The sequence below is a fragment of the Erythranthe guttata genome, chromosome 1, assembly GCF_056151865.1.
Source record: "Erythranthe guttata isolate IM_541 chromosome 1, IM_541, whole genome shotgun sequence".
Classification (NCBI taxonomy): domain Eukaryota; kingdom Viridiplantae; phylum Streptophyta; class Magnoliopsida; order Lamiales; family Phrymaceae; genus Erythranthe; species Erythranthe guttata.
In genome coordinates, this window is record NC_142533.1 from 12,377,337 (window position 1) to 12,400,977 (window position 23,641).

At 35.3% G+C, this 23,641-nt stretch overlaps 2 protein-coding genes and 2 long non-coding RNA genes across 6 annotated transcripts; 2 read left to right on the forward strand and 2 right to left on the reverse strand.

Annotated features, from left to right (window-relative positions):
- Window positions 1-2,101: 2,101 nt before the first annotated feature.
- Window positions 2,102-3,261, reverse strand: LOC148772851 (uncharacterized). Its single transcript, XM_088821196.1, has 5 exons — window positions 3,086-3,261; window positions 2,895-2,996; window positions 2,713-2,790; window positions 2,580-2,640; window positions 2,102-2,461 (listed from the first exon to the last, which is right to left on the reverse strand). The coding sequence occupies exons 1-5, from the start codon at window positions 3,243-3,245 to the stop codon at window positions 2,452-2,454; spliced, it is 411 nt and encodes a 136-aa protein (XP_088677322.1). The 5' UTR covers window positions 3,246-3,261; the 3' UTR covers window positions 2,102-2,451.
- A 2,948-nt stretch (window positions 3,262-6,209) lies between these two features.
- On the forward strand, window positions 6,210-9,199 carry LOC105972825 (uncharacterized). 2 transcript variants are annotated; one of them, XR_016031896.1, is made up of 5 exons: window positions 6,210-6,618; window positions 6,891-7,058; window positions 7,255-7,314; window positions 7,855-8,624; window positions 8,703-9,199. It is a non-coding gene; the product is annotated as an uncharacterized LOC105972825 (long non-coding RNA). The 2 variants fall into 2 exon arrangements; XR_016031895.1 differs by lacking the exon at window positions 6,210-6,618 and having other exon boundaries at window positions 6,635-7,058.
- A 3,386-nt stretch (window positions 9,200-12,585) lies between these two features.
- LOC148772852 (uncharacterized) lies at window positions 12,586-19,963 on the forward strand. Of its 2 annotated transcripts, none has more exons than XM_088820023.1 (2): window positions 12,586-13,688; window positions 19,738-19,963. In XM_088820023.1, the coding sequence occupies exons 1-2, from the start codon at window positions 12,656-12,658 to the stop codon at window positions 19,770-19,772; spliced, it is 1,068 nt and encodes a 355-aa protein (XP_088676149.1). In that variant the 5' UTR covers window positions 12,586-12,655; the 3' UTR covers window positions 19,773-19,963. The 2 variants fall into 2 exon arrangements, 1 of the variants encoding a protein (XP_088676149.1); XR_016031899.1 differs by lacking the exon at window positions 12,586-13,688 and adding an exon at window positions 17,487-17,952.
- Window positions 19,964-20,414: 451 nt separating this feature from the next.
- LOC105954340 (uncharacterized) lies at window positions 20,415-23,520 on the reverse strand. Its single transcript, XR_016031902.1, has 3 exons — window positions 22,893-23,520; window positions 22,055-22,139; window positions 20,415-20,617 (listed from the first exon to the last, which is right to left on the reverse strand). It is a non-coding gene; the product is annotated as an uncharacterized LOC105954340 (long non-coding RNA).
- Window positions 23,521-23,641: the final 121 nt, after the last annotated feature.

A 23,641-nucleotide genomic window follows, 5' to 3' on the forward strand; every position in this document is an offset into this window, starting at 1 on the left:
TGTGTGTGTGTTCGGATGTGTGTGTGTGTGTATTAAGATGCAAGTTGTGATTTAAATTAAATAAATAAATTATGTGTAATTAGGCATGCACTTACACTTGGCAAATGCTAATCATTTTAGCTAAGCCTACACTCTACCTTCATTAGTAAGATGAAGAGACACCTTCATCTCTTTTCCTTCCAACACCTCCATACTTACTTGTCTTCCTCTCCTCCTTCCACCGAAGCCATCACCACCATCATCGGCCCTCCTCTCTCCACCTCATTTCTCATTTTCAAAGAAAACCCCAAAATAAAAATGAAGGTTCCTTATTTAACTCTTGCCATAGACTACTCCAAAAACACAATCAAAACCACTTGCCTTCTTTCGGGAGATCAAAACTCCTCACTCCTTGAAGCTCACACCATTTCCTTCCACTACAAGAAAAACTAGCTTTAACGACCAAATTTTTAGCGACGATAGACAAATAGTCGCAAAATATGTATATATAGCCACCAATAACAATATGGTTGCAAAATTGAAGTTACTTCAATTTCTTTGCAACCAAACAAGATTTGGTAGCTATAAATGGTCACTATTAGTTGTCGATCCTTGAGCGACCATGAGTAGAGTCTTTAGCGACTTGTTTTAAAACGGTCGTTGTAAGTAATGTTAATAGTGACCAATTTAGTAACGAAACAAACAATGGTCGCTATAATTTTTTTAATAACTATTAACAACCAATTAATTTGGTTGCTAACGATATTTTCATAGCAAGAATGTAGCCACCAAAAATAATTTAGTTGCAAATGTTAAGTTGTTTATTTTTTTACGACCAACTGATATTTGGTAACTATCGATGGTCACTGTAATTTAACAAGACTCGGGTACTAGTATAGCATCCAAAGTTGGAGTATTTAGTGAGAATTACATTTGGTCGATATAAATAAATATTAATAGTGACCAATTTAATAACAAAAATATTGTATATATAGTTGCTACATGTCTTTTACACAAAACTAAAGTGTCTTAAAATCATTAAATTGTAAGCATATAAATTCAGCTAATTAAATTTATTTAAAAAAATGACAGAATGTAACTACATTGAACTAATGATTGGTTATGGAACTAACGTTTACACAAAATACTTGTATTATACAATAATACATCTAGATAATAAAACCTATACAATATGAATAAATTCTAACACATATGTTCGATCACGTAGTACCAATTCTAATAAAATCCATAAGTTGGTCAGATTCGCCATTGAACTTTAAAATTGTTCAAGCAGAAAACAAAATTGACTTTTCTCCAAAAGCTTGAAATAATGTTTCTTCGACTTCCTTCTGCATGAATAAAATAAATCAAATGGTAAATCCAAATTCAAATATATACTATAATATAATCGATTGAGAATTTTCTTACTGAACCTTGAACCTCAAGGACACTGTGGAAAAACATGGCTTCTGCAATACAGCAGCAATAGCAACCATTGCTATTCTATATTTTTTTTAGGCAGAAGAGTTCCACCGAGATTATGTCTCATTCTTCGTTGCCACCTACCCTGTTTTCCCTTCCCTTTTATTTCGTTTCTTCCCTCTCTTTCATAGTTCGCTCTCTCTCATAATTCTGATATATTTCCACTCATATTCTTGTGTACTCAGTGTAAAATAGGAAAAAAAATTGAAATAATACGAGAAATAAATTAATAAGCGAAACTCTTTGTTTTCTAATCTCTTTTCTCCGGCGGCATGCAAACTTCCTTCGCAAAACAAGAAGCTTTTTTCATTTTTTAAAGATAATACGACACTAAAGAAAGCAGATAACCATATCATAAAAAAAACTCATAGTGTTAAGCAAAATTACCATAATTCATATCCAAATTAAGACAAAGATCCCTATGAAACATGCCCAAAATATAAACATCAACTAAATTTAAAACCTTAAATCATAATTTGCCCATGGCCATAATACGTCTCATAAAGTAAAATCCACCTCAATCAAGTTACTTCTTCATTTCTTCTTAATTAACTATGCATGATAAAATTAAGAATAGCTTGAATAAATGCAAAAATATTTAATTATAAATAATTATGTTATTAATAAAATCATACCGGGATTTATTCTAGTTTTGAACTCACCAATTAGGTACGTTTATAATTTCAGCAAAGCTTTTGCCAGTCATCTGCTCCATGAATTTTACTACCGCTTCTACAGTAGTTTTCTGAATAGCCGTCTCAGCTTTCGTACTTGCCAACTCAGATTGTGTGTTCGCCAACTCTTCTTCTAATCGTGCTCGACTGCTAGAAGCTTCAAAAGATGAAATAGCATCAACTCCAGATACTTTTCGATTAAGACCTTTTGATTTAGCGTATGATGAATTTTCCCCTAAAACTGTTATGCAAATTTCTTCTGTGGTCATTCGATCAACGCCTTATGGCAAAGCTCTTTGTTGTTCTCTCAATTCTTTCATTCGAACCTATTTTCAAATATGAGTCAATATGTTAATCATTTTATAGATAAATTATTTACTTTTAACACACAAGTATAATTGATCAAACAAACTAAGAAATAACCTAAATACGAATTATACTTACACTATTAGCCTCAAAATCTTTGTATGCCCATCCACTTTATCAACCGTATCTATGACTGATTCTACAATTAGTTTTTTAAAATATAAGTTAGAAGTAAAAATAATTAAAAATAAAATATACAACTTAACAAAACCTGTAACAGCAACTCCAGTGTGCTCATTCGAAGCATTAGTCACATGTTGTACGTGAAGGTCTTCTGTATGCACTCTAGCTGTAAATATTGATTACATTTACATGTGTTAAGCAAATATATAAATTTATACTATTTAATAAACAAAGTTTACAAAAATAAACTCAATCATAGAAAAAAAATACCTTTATCGCTAGTTTTTGGGTTTGTTGTCGATTGTCTAGTCAAAGAGTTTGAAATACTTGATTTAGTCGGTGGTACAAACACTCTCTTATTTCTACTTGAAACTACAATGTTCAAAGTACAAAATATTAACTTAAATTAACTTTTTATATATAACTGCAAATAAATTAAAATAACATGTTAATATCATTACCATTTAAATTTCGAAGAGACGAATTCTCAGTTGGCTCATTAGCTATACCATTTGCAGTTAAAGCATTTGCTAACTCCTTCTTAAGCTTCAAATTTCCGGTATTGTTAGTTGATGCCATTGCTGTTAATAACTCCATTCTACGTTTATGATCTGTACTCATTATTAGACTTGAGATCTGAAAAGAATTAAGATATTGATATCAATAAAAGAGAAACATAAAAAATATTTCATAAAATTCAATACTAATTAAATATATACTAATATAGCTATAAGGCTTAATTTGTACATATATTGATCTCTGTTAATTTTGATTGTATGAATAAGTGCAACATAATTTATTTATTTTTTTTTTTTTATTTTTTTTGCATAACACTCCATCTCCATCACAGATAATAGAAAAAAAAATCAAGAGTCATTTTACCAATATAACATGCAAATGCAAACCAATTCAAATCCAATTATCCGGTAAAATGAAAACCACAATAACATAATACGGATTTGAAAGAACAGGACATATTAAAGACAATTTCAAAAAAACTTGCAACTATTATAATCCAACAAGATTTTGTATGTTATGGGTTATTCCAATAGTTTAGAATACTCTAATGATTCTCCTTGTTGTCGGCTCCTTAGACAATTCAAGACAGATAATGAAATATGAAAGGTCAAGGGAATGAAAGGGAGATATATATTTTGGGAGTAGATCACGATGGATTCTATCGTGGGAAACTTGGAGAGGTGGATTTACCTTATCAACTATTATATTACCGCCAAATCTCTTCTTAGGCGCCAAAAAAAAATATTTTTTTTACTAATTTGTCTTTAGGTTGTATAAACCAAAAAAATCAAAAATCGGGGTCAATGAGCAAAAAATCCGGTTCAACCGGAAAAACCGGTAGACCCGGAAACCGGTTAATGAACCGGGTTTTAGCCTAAAATGGCGGTAGGTTGCCGGATTTGGGTGGGGGATCGCCGCGGTGGTCGAATCTGGGCTGGGGATTTTTGTGGGTGGTCGGATATGTGTGTTATGTGACCAAATCGGAGTTGTGGATGGCTAGATCAATGGACTGAAAGGGGGAAAAAGAAAACTGAGAAAGTAAATAGAAGAAGTACTGTTACGTGAAGACGGATGAAAAATGAAAAGAAATATGTGGAAGATGATGTTCTCTGAATATGGAGAGAAATGATGTGAAAAAAAGAAACAGTGGAAAAAGTAAAAAAGAACAAAGAAGAAGAAACGAAGGGGTGGGGTGGGGTGGAGCCAGTGAAGATAGTAATGGTGAAAGGAAAACAAAAAAATAGTGCATATTAAAATTAAATCAGACATATTAGTTAAAAAAAATTATATTATAAATGTTGGGTCAGATTTTAAGGTGAATAAATGATATAAAGTACAAAGAATTATATTTTATATTTTTTAAAAAAATAAATAATTAACTATTAAAAAAAATGAAAAAAACCCGGGTCGAACCCGATTGAACCGGTCCAACCGTGACCCGAATACCTATCCGGTTTTATGTCCGGTCCGGTTCTGAAAACATTGATTTTTAGAATAAAAACATATACATATCAATTAATTTAAAAGAAAAACATATTTTGCGCCAATTGTTTTGCAGGTAAAAAAACAAGAATTTTTAGGATTGAGAAATTGATGAAATTTTTTAGATGACCGCCAATTGTTAACTTTTCGATTTCTCTCATTTTTCTTCTTTAACTACATATACATGAGAAAATTGTTGAATTCCTGGACATAATAAATAATTTAATTATTTTGTGTAAAAAAATAGTTGATTATGATTAACCAGCGGAGCTCGAGTCCAACTTTTCAAGCTCGAGCTCGAGCCGAAGCTCATTTTGTTTTTTTTTTCATTATTATTTTTTTATTATTAAAAATTATTTATATTATAATAAAAAAATTACAATGCTAATAATGAATCGTAATTATATTTTCTTAATTTTTATATGTTCTTTTTATATTATATTTATAATATAATATATTATAAAATAAAAAATAATATATAAAAAATACAAAAAAAGGGTCGCGAGTCGGCTCGTGAGTTCATGAACAACTAAGAAAAGGCTCGAGTTCGAGTTCGAGCCTTTTTTCGAGCTGGCTCATCGAGTTCACGAGTCGGCTCAACTCGTTTACCACCCCCTATACTTCATATTACTATATATTATTTATATTTATAATAAAAAAAAATAATATTGAAATTAAAAAAAGCTCGGAAGTCTGCTTGTGAGCTCACGAAGAACTAGAAAATCTGGAGCTTGAAGAACTAGTGCTCGAGTTTAAGCTAACCTCGAGCCGACTCATCATGTCACGTGCCGGCTCAACTCATTTGTACTTCGATCTAATAACCAATAAAAAATATAAAGCTAATACATTAAAATGGTGTATGACTATAACCATATTTTAATCCTATTACTAATCGAGCCAACTAATTCATGTCACGTGCCGACTCTAGACCTGGCCACGGTTTGGTTCGGTTCCGGTTCTGGTTCCGATTTTGGAGGAACCGGAACCGAACTGAAAAAATCCGGTTCCTTGCGGTTCGGTTCCCGGTTAGAACTGTAGAACAGTTCGGTTCTTAATAATTTTTTTTATTATATATATATATAACTTAAAAAATACTTTTAAAAACTTAAAAAACTTTTAAAAATAGTTCTTCTTTTTTAAAGTGGAAAGTATATTTAAAAAACTTAATTGTGTTTTAAATACGTAAAATATTTTTTGTTTATATATATATATATATATATATATATATATATATATATATATATATATATATATATATATATATATATATATATATATATATATATATATATATATATATATATATATATATATATATATACACACGCACCGAATCGGAACCGGTTTGACCGGAACTGAAAAAACCGGTTCGGTTCCGATTCCTCATTTTCTGAACCGAGAACCGACGGTTAGGAACCGAGCACCAATAAAAATTGCGATACTAATTTTTAGTTGACATAATAAAAAGTTTGATAATAAATTAAAATGTATTATAATTTTGTGTTTTTTTTTTAAATATTAATAATACTAATTTATTGATATTTTTTTATTGATATAGGTAACATTATTTAAGTTAATTAATATACTTTTGTTCTGGAGATATTTTGAGTGCCTAATAAAAATTACTTTAATAAAACTTTCTTTTTTGTTTTATAGAAAAAAGAATGAAAAATCGTGTTAATAACCTAGCCAACAAAAGGCCGCATTGAAGATTGCACCAGACTTTGCTTCTTTAAGAAAAAAAGAGACTTGGCTTCTTCACCACAACAGCACATCACCGTACACGGCCAATACCCCCAATTTTCTGAAAATCAAATTTCGCATCCAATTCCAGGATACAACAGCGCCCATCATCGTTTAACATCCCAACACGGACACAAGTAATTTACACGATCTGGAGACACAGGCATCAGCGGTTGGTCGACATTGGCAGAGGTCGTTCGGTGAAAATAGCGACATTAACTTTGGAGTCGCACACTATTTCGGCATACGGGTACGAATAATTAATTTGCGAGGATTCGTTTGGTTAAAAGTTGGATTAAGAATTTGTTTATTTTTTGTCTTTAGTTGTTATCAGATTTCGATAGATGGAAATTGGGGCTTTAATTTTCTTCTGCCAAAAATCAGAACACGAAATCATTACTTCGGTTTCTAATAATCCAGAAACCAAAATACAAATCTCAATATGCTATGTTAACTCAATTAGTAATCTCAATGTTTTATATTACTTTTTTCTTTATAACAAGAGTCGTGATGTGCCTCTAGAGATTGAAATTGCTGAAAAGATAATTATTCCACACACACAAAATGATAAAAACGAAGAAGAAGATGAAGAAGAAGAAGACGACACCTTAGGTGAATATTGGACCAGTGATGATGAAGTTGCGTCTCACGCTAATGTGGATAGCGACTTGGAGTAGTGAATAAATACAGGTATAAATAGTTCAATTTTTTCGTTCATAATAAATATAGTTGGATTTTTTAATTTTGTAATATCCTCTAATTTTAGTTCACCAATCTTAGATTGTAGTGATCAACAAAATAAAAAGTATTTGTCTACAATCATTCATGTCTGTCTCTATAGATCTATTTTCCTTCCCTCGTAGTACCAATTTTGTCAACTTTGCAGTTTCAGGGTTAGACTTTAATGGTGGAGTCCTCATCTGTGGATCATATTTTTTCTAAATCTGTGAGTTGCTTAAAGTTTTATTTATTTAAGTTTCATTGGGAATAAGAAGTATATATTTGTTTAAGTTTCATGTGAAGAAATAAGGGGGGTTATTTCTTTGTATTGAATCAGAATATGCAGAACATAAATTATATGTTTGTCATGTTGAATAGTAAAAAAAATTGTATGGTTTGTGTAGATAGTAAATGATTCTTTTGTTTTGTTGTTCAATGGCTATGAATTAATTTCAGTATGTTTTTAGTGTATTTGGAAAACTACTAGCATGTGATTTGATAGTTAATTGATGTGATATTAGAGGTAATGGATCATTATGAAGATGAGTGAAGAATTAGTGTGAGTTAAACTTGAGAGATGACAAGGTTTTTTGTTTGTATGCAACACATAATTGATGCAGTTTCTGGCTTTCTGCATAATACTTTGTGATTAAAATGTAAGTGATAATTCAAATTTAAGATTAACTGATAGTGTGTTTACATATAATGAATTACAAAAAGTGTATTTAATTTTTCACTAATAACTGTGTTGTTTCAATGTTTCCAGGGCGGAGAAACACATCTTAAGGACATTCCTAATGGCATGCTTTCTTTTTATTTTTTTAACCCACACTTGACTATGTCTTTGGTTTTGGAAAAATAAATGGAAAGCCTTCAATCAATTATTGTTTCTATTAAGATGGTTGTTCTGAAACTTACGTGCACTTGTGCTATAGTCATGGTACTTTGAATAGTAATTATATGAGAATTGAGATTATTGGTTATATCTACCAAAAGGAGGATTGATAAGGTTCTATCAATTACTGTGAGTTTACTCACGTATTTTAATTGTTATAGGACAAAGAAACATATTGTTCTTTAATATGAAATTCTATAGATATTTAGTAGCATTAAATTGGAAACATTTTCATTTTATTTTGATAGAAAGTGTTGTCTTACAAATCTCTACTCTTAGACTTTTGTCAGTTGTACCTGACTCTAATTTAATTAGTTGTATTTCCTATGCTTCAAGTTTTTCCGATATGGTCGGTTAGCATGTATATTTGATGAGGTTGATCTATTAATTTCTACCATGATTTATAAATTGCATGTGAAAACTTAAAACTGCATCATATATGATTTCGTGTAGCTTCTTTGTCGGAATTGGTATAGGCTCTGTGATATTACATGATGTAATAAGATTTAGCACACACCCTCTTTTTGATAAAATGAGTTGTTTTAATCTGATTTTTTGCAGTGGCTTTTAAGTTGTCGAAGAGAAAAGTTGATGAGAATCTGGAGCTTTTTCATACAGTTCTTTTTGGCAAGAAAGCAAAGGTTTATTATTTACCTTTATATATTTAAAAATTGTGCTGCTTATCAAGCTTATAATGGCTTCACGAAAATTTGATATAGGTGGGAGAAACTCTTTTAAAGTAGCACAAGAAGAATTTACTAAAGCTGGACTTCTCTTTAAAACTCCTTCAGCATAATAAGTACTGGTGACATCATCTTTTATACTTTTCCCTCTTTCTGGGTCCCACGAACTTCTTCGATATTTACACTTAATTTTTTCGCAAAATTACGACCAACGGGAGTGGATAGAACCGATCCATCAATCTTTGTTTTCGAATCGACAATGTCTATTTTTTTTATATTTAAATCATGTGCCTTAGTAATTTTTGGAGCTTCGATCATTTTAGTTCTTTGTGTTTATCAAACTCCATGAAGATAAAGATGTGGATGTTGACAATTAGTGTTCGTTTTTTATTGTATATTTATTATCAACCAGTTCAAATTATTTTGCAACCATATTTTGGTGTTTGATATATATAGATTAGCAACCATGTCTACATTATTGCAACTAATTACATGGTTCTTAAATAAATATTATGTAGTAACCAAAAGGATGTGGCCACTAAATTATAATTATAGCAACCGTGTTAGTAGTATACTGCTACCAACTTATGGATTGCTAAATAAATGTTATATACCTACCAAAAGAATAGGTCACTAAACGTAAAATTATTGAGACCATACTAAAAATATACTGCCACCAATTTCGTGGTAGATAAATAAATACTATTTATCCACCAATTATATTGGTCACTAAATGTAAAATTACAGCGACCATGCTAATATTATATTGGCACCAAGTTCTTGGTTGCTAAATAAATATCATTTATCCACCAAATAGATTGGCCACTAAATATAAAATTACAGCGACCATGCTAATATTATACTGCCACCAAATTCGTGGTTACTAATTAATTATTATATACCAACCAAATTGATTGGTCACTAAATGTACAATTACAGCGATCATGCTAATATTATATTGGCACCAATTTCTTGGTTACTAAATAAATATTATTTATCCACCAAATAGACTGGTCACTAAATATATCATTATAGCAACCATGTTAGGATTATGTTGCCATCAATGTTTTGGTCGCTACAGAAATATTATATTGCAACCAAGACGATTGGTGACTAAATGCATATGTATAGCAACCATATCAATATTATAGAGACCATATTTTTTTAGATTAGCGATTAATTAAGTGGTCGCAAATAAATTCATCTTTAATGACCATGATTGTATGGTCGCAAAATAAGTCACTTTTGCGTCCAACCGATTAACTGGTCGCTAATACTTTTAGTAGCCACCCTGTTGTGACCACGAGTGACCAAGCTTAATTTGCTCGCTATACGTTTTAGCGACCATTTTTTTGCTTTTAGCGACCATAAAAAGTCGTCCCTAAAGGCATTATTTCTTGTAGTGTTCACAATCAAGGTGGCTTGGTTGGACTTTGGTGCTTGAAAGCTTTCCTCCCTTTCGGCTATTTTTCTTTCTTCGATTTTAAGGTAAGAAATTTCGATTTCTTGCTGCAATTAAATGGCATCAATAGTATTGAAAGAATTTTCAAAGTTTCTAAAAGATTGGGAAAGATTTCGAAAAGTTAGGGCTTTTTGAAGAAAAACGGAAAAATGAGTGTTCTTGTTAAATTCTTGTTCTTGCATGCATCATCTATGTTGATCGTGGTTAGATACAGCATTTATTGGCCAAAAGCCTTAAAAATTTTCAGATTTCAAAAAAGGGGTTTTCAAGAAAATGAGATTTTTAACTTTTTGTGGTTGCATGTGTAGATCTTCGAAAGTTTGGGCCAAATCTGTAATTTTTGTAAAGTCTGTCCGAAAAATGTTTTCAAAACTGTTTTCCAGCATTTCTTGAACTAAAATTTCGGATTTAAAGAATTTTTGTAAGAAAAAGTTGATTTTTAAATTCTAGTAGGCTTGCATGTGTAGATCTAGAAATTTTGGGGCAAATTATGTAATTTCCGAAATTTCTGCATAAAGTGACTTTTCAACTTCGATTTCTGCATCTAATAAAATATAATTTCAGATTGTTAGGGGTTTTTCATGAAAAAGTGGAATTTGAACTTTTAGTGTGGTTGCATGTATAAATTTCGAAACTTTTGGGTCAAAACTGCAATTTCCGAAAAATCTCTCATTTTTAAAGTTTGAATCTGTTTTTCAGCAAGTATTAGATAGGAAAAAGTTTTATTTAATAAGTTTTTAAATCAATTAGAGTTATATTAGAGTTTTGGATTTTTAAATTGAAAAAGGGATTTTCCTAGTTTTTAATTTCAAGAAAATTCGAAACTTTGTAAAACTTAAAAATAATTTCAGAATCTGAAATTTGAGTCAGTTAGGAGTTCTAGGATTTAATTTGAGAGTTTTTGGAATTAGTTTGCTAATATTTCGAAATTAGGACAATTTGCATACCATTTAACATGTTTTGTGCTTTATTGTTTATGTTCTTGATTGAATGGTGATGAGTGATGAATTTTGGTATTTTGGTACTTTAATTGCTGTTGGATGTGTTTAATGGCTGTGGAAAATTGATTGAAGTGGATTATTACCTAGATGTGGTAATAAGTCCATTAAATGAAGGTAAAAAGGTGTTTGTTCTTGAGCTTGCTTTGATGAGTAATTAGTGATGTTTAATGTGTTGATTGTGCATGTGTGTGTGCTGAAAATGTGTGAATGTGTGGGTGCTGATTGTGCATGGTGTGTGTGCCGTGTGTGGTTGTGTGTGTGAATTTGGGATTTTTGCCTAAATTACAAATATGTGGTCAATTGTGATAATTGTGTAAATTTGTGGTACTTGATTGATATTTGTGATGTCATGTGTGGGTTATAGCATTATTTCGAAAAGTTGCATTAAATGATTTTTTTTGAAAGATTAATGGAATATCGGGTAATAAACAACTCGGATATAGTGGGCCGGTATCCAACTAGGATGATGTGGTAGTGGTTTGATTCCACTTAGTGAAAACGGGCTCGTAACAGGTTTATTATCCGGTACATAAATTAATCTTTCACGGATCCGATAAACCGAAAAATGTGTTTTTAAAAATTTTCACTAGAAAGGGCATTTTAGTCATTTTGCATAATTACGTGATCTTATTAAATGATGTGTTTTCGTGAGATATGTGATTTGACCGATTGCCTTGTGTTGTGTGCGGATTGTGGGTAAGAACGGGTATACGATATTATATATATTATATATAACGTATTTCCAAAGTTTGATAATACTCGGATTTCTTACTGAGCTTTATAGCTCATATAGATGCCTTTTAATTGCAGGTAGTAGTAATCCTCAACCGGGATGGGTCGAGTAGTGGATCGAGGTCTTGCCCGGAGTTTTGGAAGACGTACGAGGACCTATGAACGATGCTAGACTTTTGGTTATTTTCTTTTGGTGGTGTAAACCTAAACCGTAATATTTCCCTTTCGTACCTTTGAACTCGTTTTTTTTTATTATGAATCGTACCTATTTCCTATCTTAATATATTAAGTTTCGTAAATTGCTATTTTCATGCCTTCGTTAGGAAACTTCGAATTATTCACCAAAATAACCTTTTCGAACTCTGATTTATTCTCGAACCGAAAAGAATGTTTAGTGAGAATGTAGCACTCGAATAAGAAACCTCCTTTCGAAACTTATTTCCAAACCAAGATTTATATTCGACTAAATCAATTCAACAAAGTTTTCGAAAATGCAAAGCCTTCAATACCCAAAAAGAACAAAGTTTTGATAATTGCATTTTCACCCCATTCCAACGTTTCAAAAATTACAAAGAGATCCTTTGCTTCCGCTAGTTAGATGAATATTCCGATAAACCGGTTCGATTTATCGTCCGTCTAGAAGGGGGGTGCTACAACAAGTGGTATCAGAGCATTGTTCATAGATACTCGTACGAACTTCACGGGTTTAGAGACTACTCGAGACGCGAAGCTCGGACCATCCGGTAACGTATGTGTATTATTTTCTTTATGTGTTTTATTTGCTTTACTTATTAATGATAATTAATATAGAAATAATGGCGAGACGTATAACCCGAGCAAACCCGAGCAATCCCGCCGATGAACCACAAGACCCCAATCAAACCATTAATAATCTCTCCAACTTAATACGTGAACAAGCCCAAAACCACCAACGTCAAATCGAACAACTTCTCCAACGTAACCAAAACCCGCCTCAAAATAATGCGCCTCAAGCCATATACGAACGATTTCTCCGAATGAACCCATCCGAATTTCACGGTGGAACCGACCCCACTATAGCCGAAGAGTGGATCAAATCGCTCGAAGTCATCTACGACTACATGCAAATGACCGACCGCGACCGCGTGCACTGTGCCATATTCCTACTCCGAAACGAAGCTCGTCACTGGTGGGAAGGAACCAAGGAAGGAACAAATCTCGAGACTCTGCCATGGACCGATTTCAAAGTCCAATTTTTCGAAAAATATTTCTCGAAAGACGTGCGAGCCCACAAACTCAAAGAATTTCTCGAACTCCGACAAGGTGACTTACCGATGATCGAGTACATCCGCCGTTTCGAACGTGGCTGCCTCTACGCCCCATTCATCGCTCGAGACGCGGAAGAAAAGAAGAACCATTTCATTCGTGGCCTCCAACCCGAAATCCGTAGAGACATTCGTATGTCCGACGCCTCAACTTTCCGCCAACTCGTAGACAAAGCACTCATGGCTGCCCAAGACGAACGCGACATTCAAAACAGCCGCCGACCACAAGGAATTACTCAACGACCGTGGAAAAAGAACAACTTTGGCAACCGTCCATTCCGAGGGAAGGGAACGCAGCCCATTCGCCAATCAACTGGACCACCGCCACCGCCGCCAAGGCCAACCTGCCCAAAGTGTGGAAAGAGTCACTCCGGAGGATGCGTACACGGAACAAGGAGTTGTTTTCGATGCCATCAGCCCGGACACATGGTGAAAGATTGCCCGAAACCTCCACCGAACATCCCCGGTCGAGTGTTCGCCATGACTCAAGAACAGATCGAGCAAGACCCGTCTATGATAGCAGGTACTATATTTATCCTCGAAGAACCCATTTATGCTCTCATCGATTCCGGCTCTACTCATTCCTTTATATCGAAAGACATAATTGCGCGTTTAAATCTCGAACCGAACCGATTAAATTACGAATACCGAATCCTCATTCCCTCTGGCGAAGAAATGTGCTCTAACCTAGTCATTATCAATTGCCCAATCCGAGTTCATACTCAAACCATGAATTTCGACCTAATCCTCCTACCGATCCAAAACTTCAAAGTTATATTGGGCATGGATTGGCTAACCAAATTCAAAGCCCAAATCGACTGTGCCTCGAAAACGGTCATTTTTCCACTTCCGAACGGCGAAACCCTAAAATTTCGAAGTCAACCCAAACCCTCGATTCCAATCATATCCGCGATCAAAGCAGTTAAACTCATTCACAAGGGTCATTCCGGCTACCTAGTGGATATTCTGAAATCCGAGTCCGATTCCAAAGCCCAAATTTCCGACATTCGAGCTGTCCAAGAATTTCCCGACGTATTTCCCGATGACATTCCCGGACTTCCGCCCGATCGAGAAATCGAGTTCGAAATCAATCTGATCCCCGGAGCTACGCCAATTTCCAAAGCCCCGTATCGTATGGCCCCGATGGAATTGAAAGAACTGAAAGATCAAGTCCAAGAATTGCTCGACAAAGGCTATGTTCGACCCAGCCATTCCCCGTGGGGTGCACCGGTTCTCTTTGTCAAAAAGAAAGACGGATCCCTCCGCCTTTGCATCGATTACCGTGAACTCAACAAAGTCACAATCAAGAATAAATACCCTCTTCCTCGAATCGATGATCTCTTCGACCAACTTCAAGGCTCATCGGCCTTCTCGAAAATCGATCTCCGATCCGGCTATCACCAACTCAAAATCAAAGAAGCCGATATCCCCAAAACGGCTTTCAGAACCCGATACGGTCACTATGAATTCGTTGTCATGCCCTTCGGTTTAACTAACGCCCCCGCCGCTTTCATGGACCTTATGAACCGAGTCTTTCATCAATACTTGGACCAGTTCGTGATTGTTTTTATCGACGACATTCTCATCTATTCCAAAACCCAAGAAGATCATATGTCTCACCTTCGTACCGTACTCCAAACCCTCCGATCACATCAACTATACGCCAAGTTCAGCAAATGCGAGTTCTGGCTTTCGAGTGTGGCTTTCCTTGGTCACATTGTTTCAGAACAAGGAATCTCCGTCGACCCCAACAAGATAGAAGCCGTATCAAATTGGTCGATTCCGAAGAACGCAAAGGAAATCCGAAGCTTCCTTGGACTAGCCGGCTACTACCGCAAATTCGTAAAGGATTTCTCGAAGCTTGCCTCTCCACTCACCCGATTGACTCGGAAAAACGTCAAGTATCAGTGGACTCCCGAATGCGACGCCAGTTTCAACGAATTGAAGGCTCGACTCACATCGGCACCAATTCTCGCACTACCAGAGAAAGTCGGAGAATTCATAGTCTACAGCGATGCCTCGAAATTAGGTCTAGGCTCCGTACTTATGCAAAATGGAAAAGTCATTGCCTACGCCTCACGACAACTCAAAGAGTACGAACGCAATTATCCAACGCACGATCTCGAATTAGCCGCCGTCGTTTTCGCACTCAAAATCTGGCGACACTACATCTATGGTGAAAAGTGTACCATCTACACCGATCACAAGAGTCTGAAATATTTCTTCACTCAAAAAGACTTGAACATGAGACAACGAAGATGGCTCGAACTAGTCAAAGATTACGACTGCGAGATACTCTACCACCCCGGCAAAGCAAATGTGGTCGCCGACGCACTTAGCCGCAAATCGATCAACGCGCTCATAGTCCAACCTAACTTGGGAGAGTCGATCAAATCAGCCCAACAAAACGATCCGCAAATCCTCAAAATTCGCGACAACCTCGAATCCAATCCCAACTTTCAAATCACCAAAGATGGTCTCGTCCGATTCCAAAATCGCATTTATGTCCCCGATGATCCAAATGTTCGCCAACTCATCTTAACCGAAGCTCACCAAACCACGTACACTTGCCATCCCGGAGAAACCAAGATGTACCAAGACCTCAAAAAGCTCTACTGGTGGCCTGGAATGAAGAAAGACGTGGCCCGACTCGTGGCCGAATGCTTAGTGTGCCAACAAGTCAAAGCGGAACATCAAAGGCCCGGAGGTCTACTTCAGTCAAACCTAATTCCGGAATGGAAATGGGAAGCTATCACAATGGACTTCGTGCAAGGATTTCCGAAGACCCAAAGAGGATCCGACGCCATTTGGGTGATCGTTGACCGACTGACCAAAACAGCTCACTTTCTTCCGATCCGAACGACGTTTAGTTTAGAAAAGCTAACCGAACTATACGTCCGCGGGATAGTCCGACTCCACGGTGTCCCCGTCTCCATTATTTCCGACCGAGACCCTCGATTTACGTCAAAATTCTGGAAAAGCTTACACGAAACCCTTGGGACGCGATTAAAATTCAGCACCGCTTATCACCCCCAAACCGACGGTCAATCCGAACGAACTATCAAAACCCTAGAAGATCTTCTCCGCGCTTGTATTCTCGACTTTGGAGGAAATTGGGAATCCCGCCTTCCACTAATCGAATTCGCGTACAACAATAGCTTTCACTCGTCAATTGGAATGGCACCCTACGAAGCCCTTTACGGCCGCAAGTGTAGGTCCCCGCTCCATTGGGACGAAATAGGCGAAAGAAAATTCCTTGGTCCCGACCTAGTCCAACAAACCGTCGATATCATCAAAAATATCCGAGAGAAAATGCGAATAGCCCAAGATCGACAACAAAGCTATGCCAACACTCGAAGGAGAGATCTCGAATTCGAAATCGGAGACTCCGTATTCTTAAAAGTGGCGCCTTTCAAAGGAATTATGCGATTTGGGAAAAAGGGAAAATTAGCACCGCGATTTATTGGCCCATTCGAAGTTCTCGACAAAGTTGGTACTCGCGCCTACCGACTCGCCTTACCGCCCAACTTATCCAATTTTCACAATGTCTTTCACGTTTCGATGCTTCGAAAATACATTCGCAGCCCCGACCACGTATTGAAAACCGAACCGGTCGAACTAAGTCCCAACCTATCCTACGAAGAGAAACCTTCCCAAATACTTGATTTCAAAACCAAAACCCTTCGAAACCGAGACCTTAAATTCGTTAAGATCCTTTGGCAAAACCATACACCCGAAGAAGCCACGTGGGAACGAGAAGAAGAAATGCGCGAACGTTACCCCGAGTTGTTCAGGTAACAATTTTGGGGACAAAATTTCTTTAAGGGGGGGGAGATTGTAACACCCCACCTTTCCAAAACCCGAAAACCTAAAAACCCGAGACTAATATCTCTAACTCGAAAATCCTTAGGAAATATTATTACGTGATATTAATTATATGCATTACGTGAATTTAATTATGTTACTTACGTGAATAATTACGTGCGCTATTATATGTGTGATTTATATGATTTAAATTCCCATAAATTGAAATTCTAGGAATTTCGTAAATTACGTGACTTATGTGAATAATTACATGTCTTAATTATTTGGTAAATTATTTTCGAAATGTGGTGACTTATGTGAATTATAAAAAGTGTGAGTATGATTATATATATATATATATATATATATATATATATATATATACATACACACGTACATACATGCATGCATACGTATACATACATATATACTAATACTTGCTTTATACATTTGCATATATATATATATATGTCCGAAATTGTGTGTGTGTGTTCGGATGTGTGTGTGTGTGTGTGTGTGTATTAAGATGCAAGTTGTGATTTAAATTAAATAAATAAATTATGTGTAATTAGGCATGCACTTACACTTGGCAAATGCTAATCATTTTAGCTAAGCCTACACTCTACCTTCATTAGTAAGATGAAGAGACACCTTCATCTCTTTTCCTTCCAACACCTCCATACTTACTTGTCTTCCTCTCATCCTTCCACCGAAGCCATCACCACCATCATCGGCCCTCCTCTCTCCACCTCATTTCTCATTTTCAAAGAAAACCCCAAAATAAAAATGAAGGTTCCTTATTTAACTCTTGCCATAGACTACTCCAAAAACACAATCAAAACCACTTGCCTTCTTTCGGGAGATCAAAACTCCTCACTCCTTGAAGCTCACACCATTTCCTTCACAATCAAGGTGGCTTGGTTGGACTTTGGTGCTTGAAAGCTTTCCTCCCTTTCGGCTATTTTTCTTTCTTCGATTTTAAGGTAAGAAATTTCGATTTTTTGCTGCAATTAAATGGCATCAATAGTATTGAAAGAATTTTCAAAGTTTCTAAAAGATTGGGAAAGATTTCGAAAAGTTAGGGCTTTTTGAAGAAAAACGGAAAAATGAGTGTTCTTGTTAAATTCTTGTTCTTGCATGCATCATCTATGTTGATAGTGGTTAGATACAGCATTTATTGGCCAAAAGCCTTAAAAATTTTCAGATTTCAAAAAAGGGGTTTTCAAGAAAATGAGATTTTTAACTTTTTGTGGTTGCATGTGTAGATCTTCGAAAGTTTGGGCCAAATCTGTAATTTTTGTAAAGTCTGTCCGAAAAATGTTTTCAAAACTGTTTTCCAGCATTTCTTGAACTAAAATTTCGGATTTAAAGAATTTTTGTAAGAAAAAGTTGATTTTTAAATTCTAGTAGGCTTGCATGTGTAGATCTAGAAATTTTGGGGCAAATTATGTAATTTCCGAAATTTCTGCATAAAGTGACTTTTCAACTTCGATTTCTGCATCTAATAAAATATAATTTCAGATTGTTAGGGGTTTTTCATGAAAAAGTGGAATTTGAACTTTTAGTGTGGTTGCATGTATAAATTTCGAAACTTTTGGGTCAAAACTGCAATTTCCGAAAAATCTCTCATTTTTAAAGTTTGAATCTGTTTTTCAGCAAGTATTAGATAGGAAAAAGTTTTATTTAATAAGTTTTTAAATCAATTAGAGTTATATTAGAGTTTTGGATTTTTAAATTGAAAAAGGGATTTTCCTAGTTTTTAATTTCAAGAAAATTCGAAACTTTGTAAAACTTAAAAATAATTTCAGAATCTGAAATTTGAGTCAGTTAGGAGTTCTAGGATTTAATTTGAGAGTTTTTGGAATTAGTTTGCTAATATTTCGAAATTAGGACAATTTGCATACCATTTAACATGTTTTGTGCTTTATTGTTTATGTTCTTGATTGAATGGTGATGAGTGATGAATTTTGGTATTTTGGTACTTTAATTGCTGTTGGATGTGTTTAATGGCTGTGGAAAATTGATTGAAGTGGATTATTACCTAGATGTGGTAATAAGTCCATTAAATGAAGGTAAAAAGGTGTTTGTTCTTGAGCTTGCTTTGATGAGTAATTAGTGATGTTTAATGTGTTGATTGTGCATGTGTGTGTGCTGAAAATGTGTGAATGTGTGGGTGCTGATTGTGCATGGTGTGTGTGCCGTGTGTGGTTGTGTGTGTGAATTTGGGATTTTTGCCTAAATTACAAATATGTGGTCAATTGTGATAATTGTGTAAATTTGTGGTACTTGATTGATATTTGTGATGTCATGTGTGGGTTATAGCATTATTTCGAAAAGTTGCATTAAATGATTTTTTTTGAAAGATTAATGGAATATCGGGTAATAAACAACTCGGATATAGTGGGCCGGTATCCAACTAGGATGATGTGGTAGTGGTTTGATTCCACTTAGTGAAAACGGGCTCGTAACAGGTTTATTATCCGGTACATAAATTAATCTTTCACGGATCCGATAAACCGAAAAATGTGTTTTTAAAGATTTTCACTAAAAAGGGCATTTTAGTCATTTTGCATAATTACGTGATCTTATTAAATGATGTGTTTTCGTGAGATATGTGATTTGACCGATTGCCTTGTGTTGTGTGCGGATTGTGGGTAAGAACGGGTATACGATATTATATATATTATATATAACGTATTTCCAAAGTTTGATAATACTCGGATTTCTTACTGAGCTTTATAGCTCATATAGATGCCTTTTAATTGCAGGTAGTAGTAATCCTCAACCGGGATGGGTCGAGTAGTGGATCGAGGTCTTGCCCGGAGTTTTGGAAGACGTACGAGGACCTATGAACGATGCTAGACTTTTGGTTATTTTCTTTTGGTGGTGTAAACCTAAACCGTAATATTTCCCTTTCGTACCTTTGAACTCGTTTTTTTTTATTATGAATCGTACCTATTTCCTATCTTAATATATTAAGTTTCGTAAATTGCTATTTTCATGCCTTCGTTAGGAAACTTCGAATTATTCACCAAAATAACCTTTTCGAACTCTGATTTATTCTCGAACCGAAAAGAATGTTTAGTGAGAATGTAGCACTCGAATAAGAAACCTCCTTTCGAAACTTATTTCCAAACCAAGATTTATATTCGACTAAATCAATTCAACAAAGTTTTCGAAAATGCAAAGCCTTCAATACCCAAAAAGAACAAAGTTTTGATAATTGCATTTTCACCCCATTCCAACGTTTCAAAAATTACAAAGAGATCCTTTGCTTCCGCTAGTTAGATGAATATTCCGATAAACCGGTTCGATTTATCGCCCGTCTAGAAGGGGGGTGCTACAATAAATATATATAAATAACAAAAGAAGATGTATGCTGTGACGCCCACTATCGAAATACACTGTACTTTTTTTTTTCTTTACAATAAATAAATACCATGACTTTCGATAAATACAATGTCTCTCACTTAATTTCTCAACAATAAAATCAAATACACGTGACAACCAAAGCTCACAACTAATCTCGTATACATAGTTCTTGAATTACAATCATTCTTAACTACTCAACATTAAAATCTCTAAAATCACTGAATAACTTCTACTCCTAAGAGCCATCAACATTATCGTCCACTTATACACCTGTTACTGAGAATAAGAAGGAAAATAAAGGAGGAGTAAGTCCAAGTGGACTTAGTGAGGAATACAAGGGAAAAATAGTCGAATCAAATAATAATCACAATATAAGTGTTCACGGAATTGGGGTGGAATTGGAATTGAAATTGGACCATCTAGAGAATGATCGTTCGATAAGGGACAATGGGCCAAAATATAAGGCATGTTAGTATGATCAGAATAAACAATACAATCAATATGTACAGGTAAAGAACAATATTCAACGGGTAATTCCCCGCGTGGAGATTCCCACGATAACAATTTCGGATATCAAATATGAGACCATGGAGATTCCCATGGTAACAATTTGTTCATGTACCTGTACCTGCCTTGTGACTCCCTTAGTCGTTACTACCTTATAACCCCGATCAGGGAGCTACCCTGCTAATTGATCAATAGGCATGCCCGGGCGCATGCCGATCCATCCATCAGCACAGTTAACCTCCAACTATGACAATGGTCTAGATCCAATATGGGTACTGTCGAAGAGACCATCCACCGTCGGCCCAATACCGCCCAGCAGTCTTTTTCGAACAGCCCCGGGCCCAACTGGTCAATTATCCTTAGGGCGTCCCCAAAGGAATCAATAATATAGAGATACGGATATGCTTCCGACTATCTCAATTTACATTTTGAATCCCAATAATGAATTCCACTTTGGAAAGAACCAATATCACAGTTCAACGATTGTGGGATTCCAATAACAAGTGATAATATCTTGTGGTCACAAAATCACTAGTCAAGAAGGGTACGATCAATGGTTTCAATAAGGGAGTGACCACAATTCAAGATCGTATAACAATTGATGAAGATGGATCTCAATCAACATGGTTAAAATCGAATTCGTAGTTGTATAGCTCGAAAGACAAGTGGTTTCCAAAGGATCAATGAGAAGTCAACATATGAACGATCCATCAATTCACAGTAGGTACGAAACGAATGATTTAATGGATAAACAGAATAATCCTAAATGGTCCAAGAGTCGGGAAAAGAACGATTTACGTTTATCGAACCACTGTAGATTAGAAGTGGTTCCAACTAGTATACAAGTCAATATGTGAAACGATTCACAATTGATAGAGAATCGGACTGAAACTCGTTGAATTATTCAAGGTCGATAAACGAACTCAATTGAGTAGTCAAGGAATCGAGAAGAGAAATTATTGGAATAATTCCCGAATCAAGATGAGAACTTATTAAGTTCCAGGAAAAGGATTTCGAATCGATCAAATATTTCGATAGCTCAAGAATTAATAATTCTCGGAAATCAAATTAGTTCACGAGATAGGTGACAATAAATATATATTGAATTTAAACGACGAGTAATAACAATAATAAACCGAACGATACGAGTGCTCGGCATATATTTTGTTTTTCCAGAAAGAATAGACAAGGGATAGGGATCCTCACCTGAAGTCCAATGCAAGTGCTATAAGAACACCTTATTCTCGAGTCATGCTCAAGTCTTGAATGAGAGCTTTAGTACGCTCGACACCTATAAACATATTCATCACTTACCAAGATTCCAAATGCTAATATAATCGTATTATTCCACTATATCACATAGTCAATTTCTTGAAACATTTGTTACGAATGCCTTGCTGCCACAGCTTATTCGAACAATCGTTACGATCACCTTACTTATCCGAATAACCTAAACGATATATCGGATTAAAGCTAACATCAGTGTCTACAGGTTTACTGAAGACCCTGAGCCCAAATTATCGACCTAACACAGTAATAACAGCCCCGGAAGATGAGTACATGAAACTGCCAGGTTTTTGGAAAATTCGTTGTTGGCACAGTTTGTTTGAAAAATCATAAAAATTAGCACGCTAATCCAAATTGATCACATGATACGTCAAATGAAAGCTAACAGAAAATCCTACAAGTTCACAAAAGGCTTTAGTCCCAAATTCGGAACCGAAAATAGCAGAAACAGCCTCAAACCAGCATTACAGAACTGCCGGGATTTTGGAAAGATTATTTCTGGTACAGCTTATTGTAAAAATCATAACTATTTGTAAAATTATCCAAATTGTCCAAATAATACACCAAATTGAACCTTACAATGTAAACTACAAGTTCTCAGAAGACACACAGCCCAAATTATTAGCTCAACATAGCAAAAACGGCCTCCTAAGAAAAATATTCAAAACTGCCCTGTTTTTACCGATTTACCGTCACTTAATTCGGACCTCTAATCAGCTTCAAAACATACTCTAACTCGATACAATTTTACACTTACCAATAGTTTTCGAGGTCCTCTACGAGTTTTGTGAAGGAATTATTCCCAAATTCTCACTCCAAACCCTCCAAATTCTGCTCCGAAAACAGGTGCGGCAGCAAATACTATTTCCTTCAAGGTTCCGGCGAGCGGGCTGAACTTCTTGCCCAATTCCGGCAACCACCGCTGATTAATACTACCGAGCTCCAACACCAATGGAAGGCTAACATCTCAAGGTTTCTAACCGTGTGTCCTGATCGTCAATATTCAACCTCTAAGGCCTCCGAGCAATTAATTCTTCGAAGGACCAAAAGCTGAAATCCGATTCTAAGACAGCTTGTCTTCTTCGCCCCTTGATAGAGCCCTCCTTCACGCAGCCCTAATTCTGCCAATAATTCGAATTGGGGATTTGCAATTCCAACCTCAAATTTGTTTCATATACCTCACTTCTTCAAACCCCTTCTTGAATTCGAATTTTCTTCAATTAATTTCTCGAATTCAGCCAAGAACCGAGAGAGAAAAGAAGAGAGTAGGCGAGAGAGAAAGAGAGGGGATAGAGAAAGAGAGAAGACGAGAGACGTATTTATCGGGGATTACCAAGTCATAAACTTGATTGCCAAGTTTATAAAAATATTTATTATACTTATCCCCCAGTCATAAACTTGGCTGCCAAGTTTTATAATTAGAATTATTATGCTTATGCCCCAAAATTATCATATAATAACACATCAGCCCCAAATCTCATTATTAAGTACAATAATCTCTTAAAG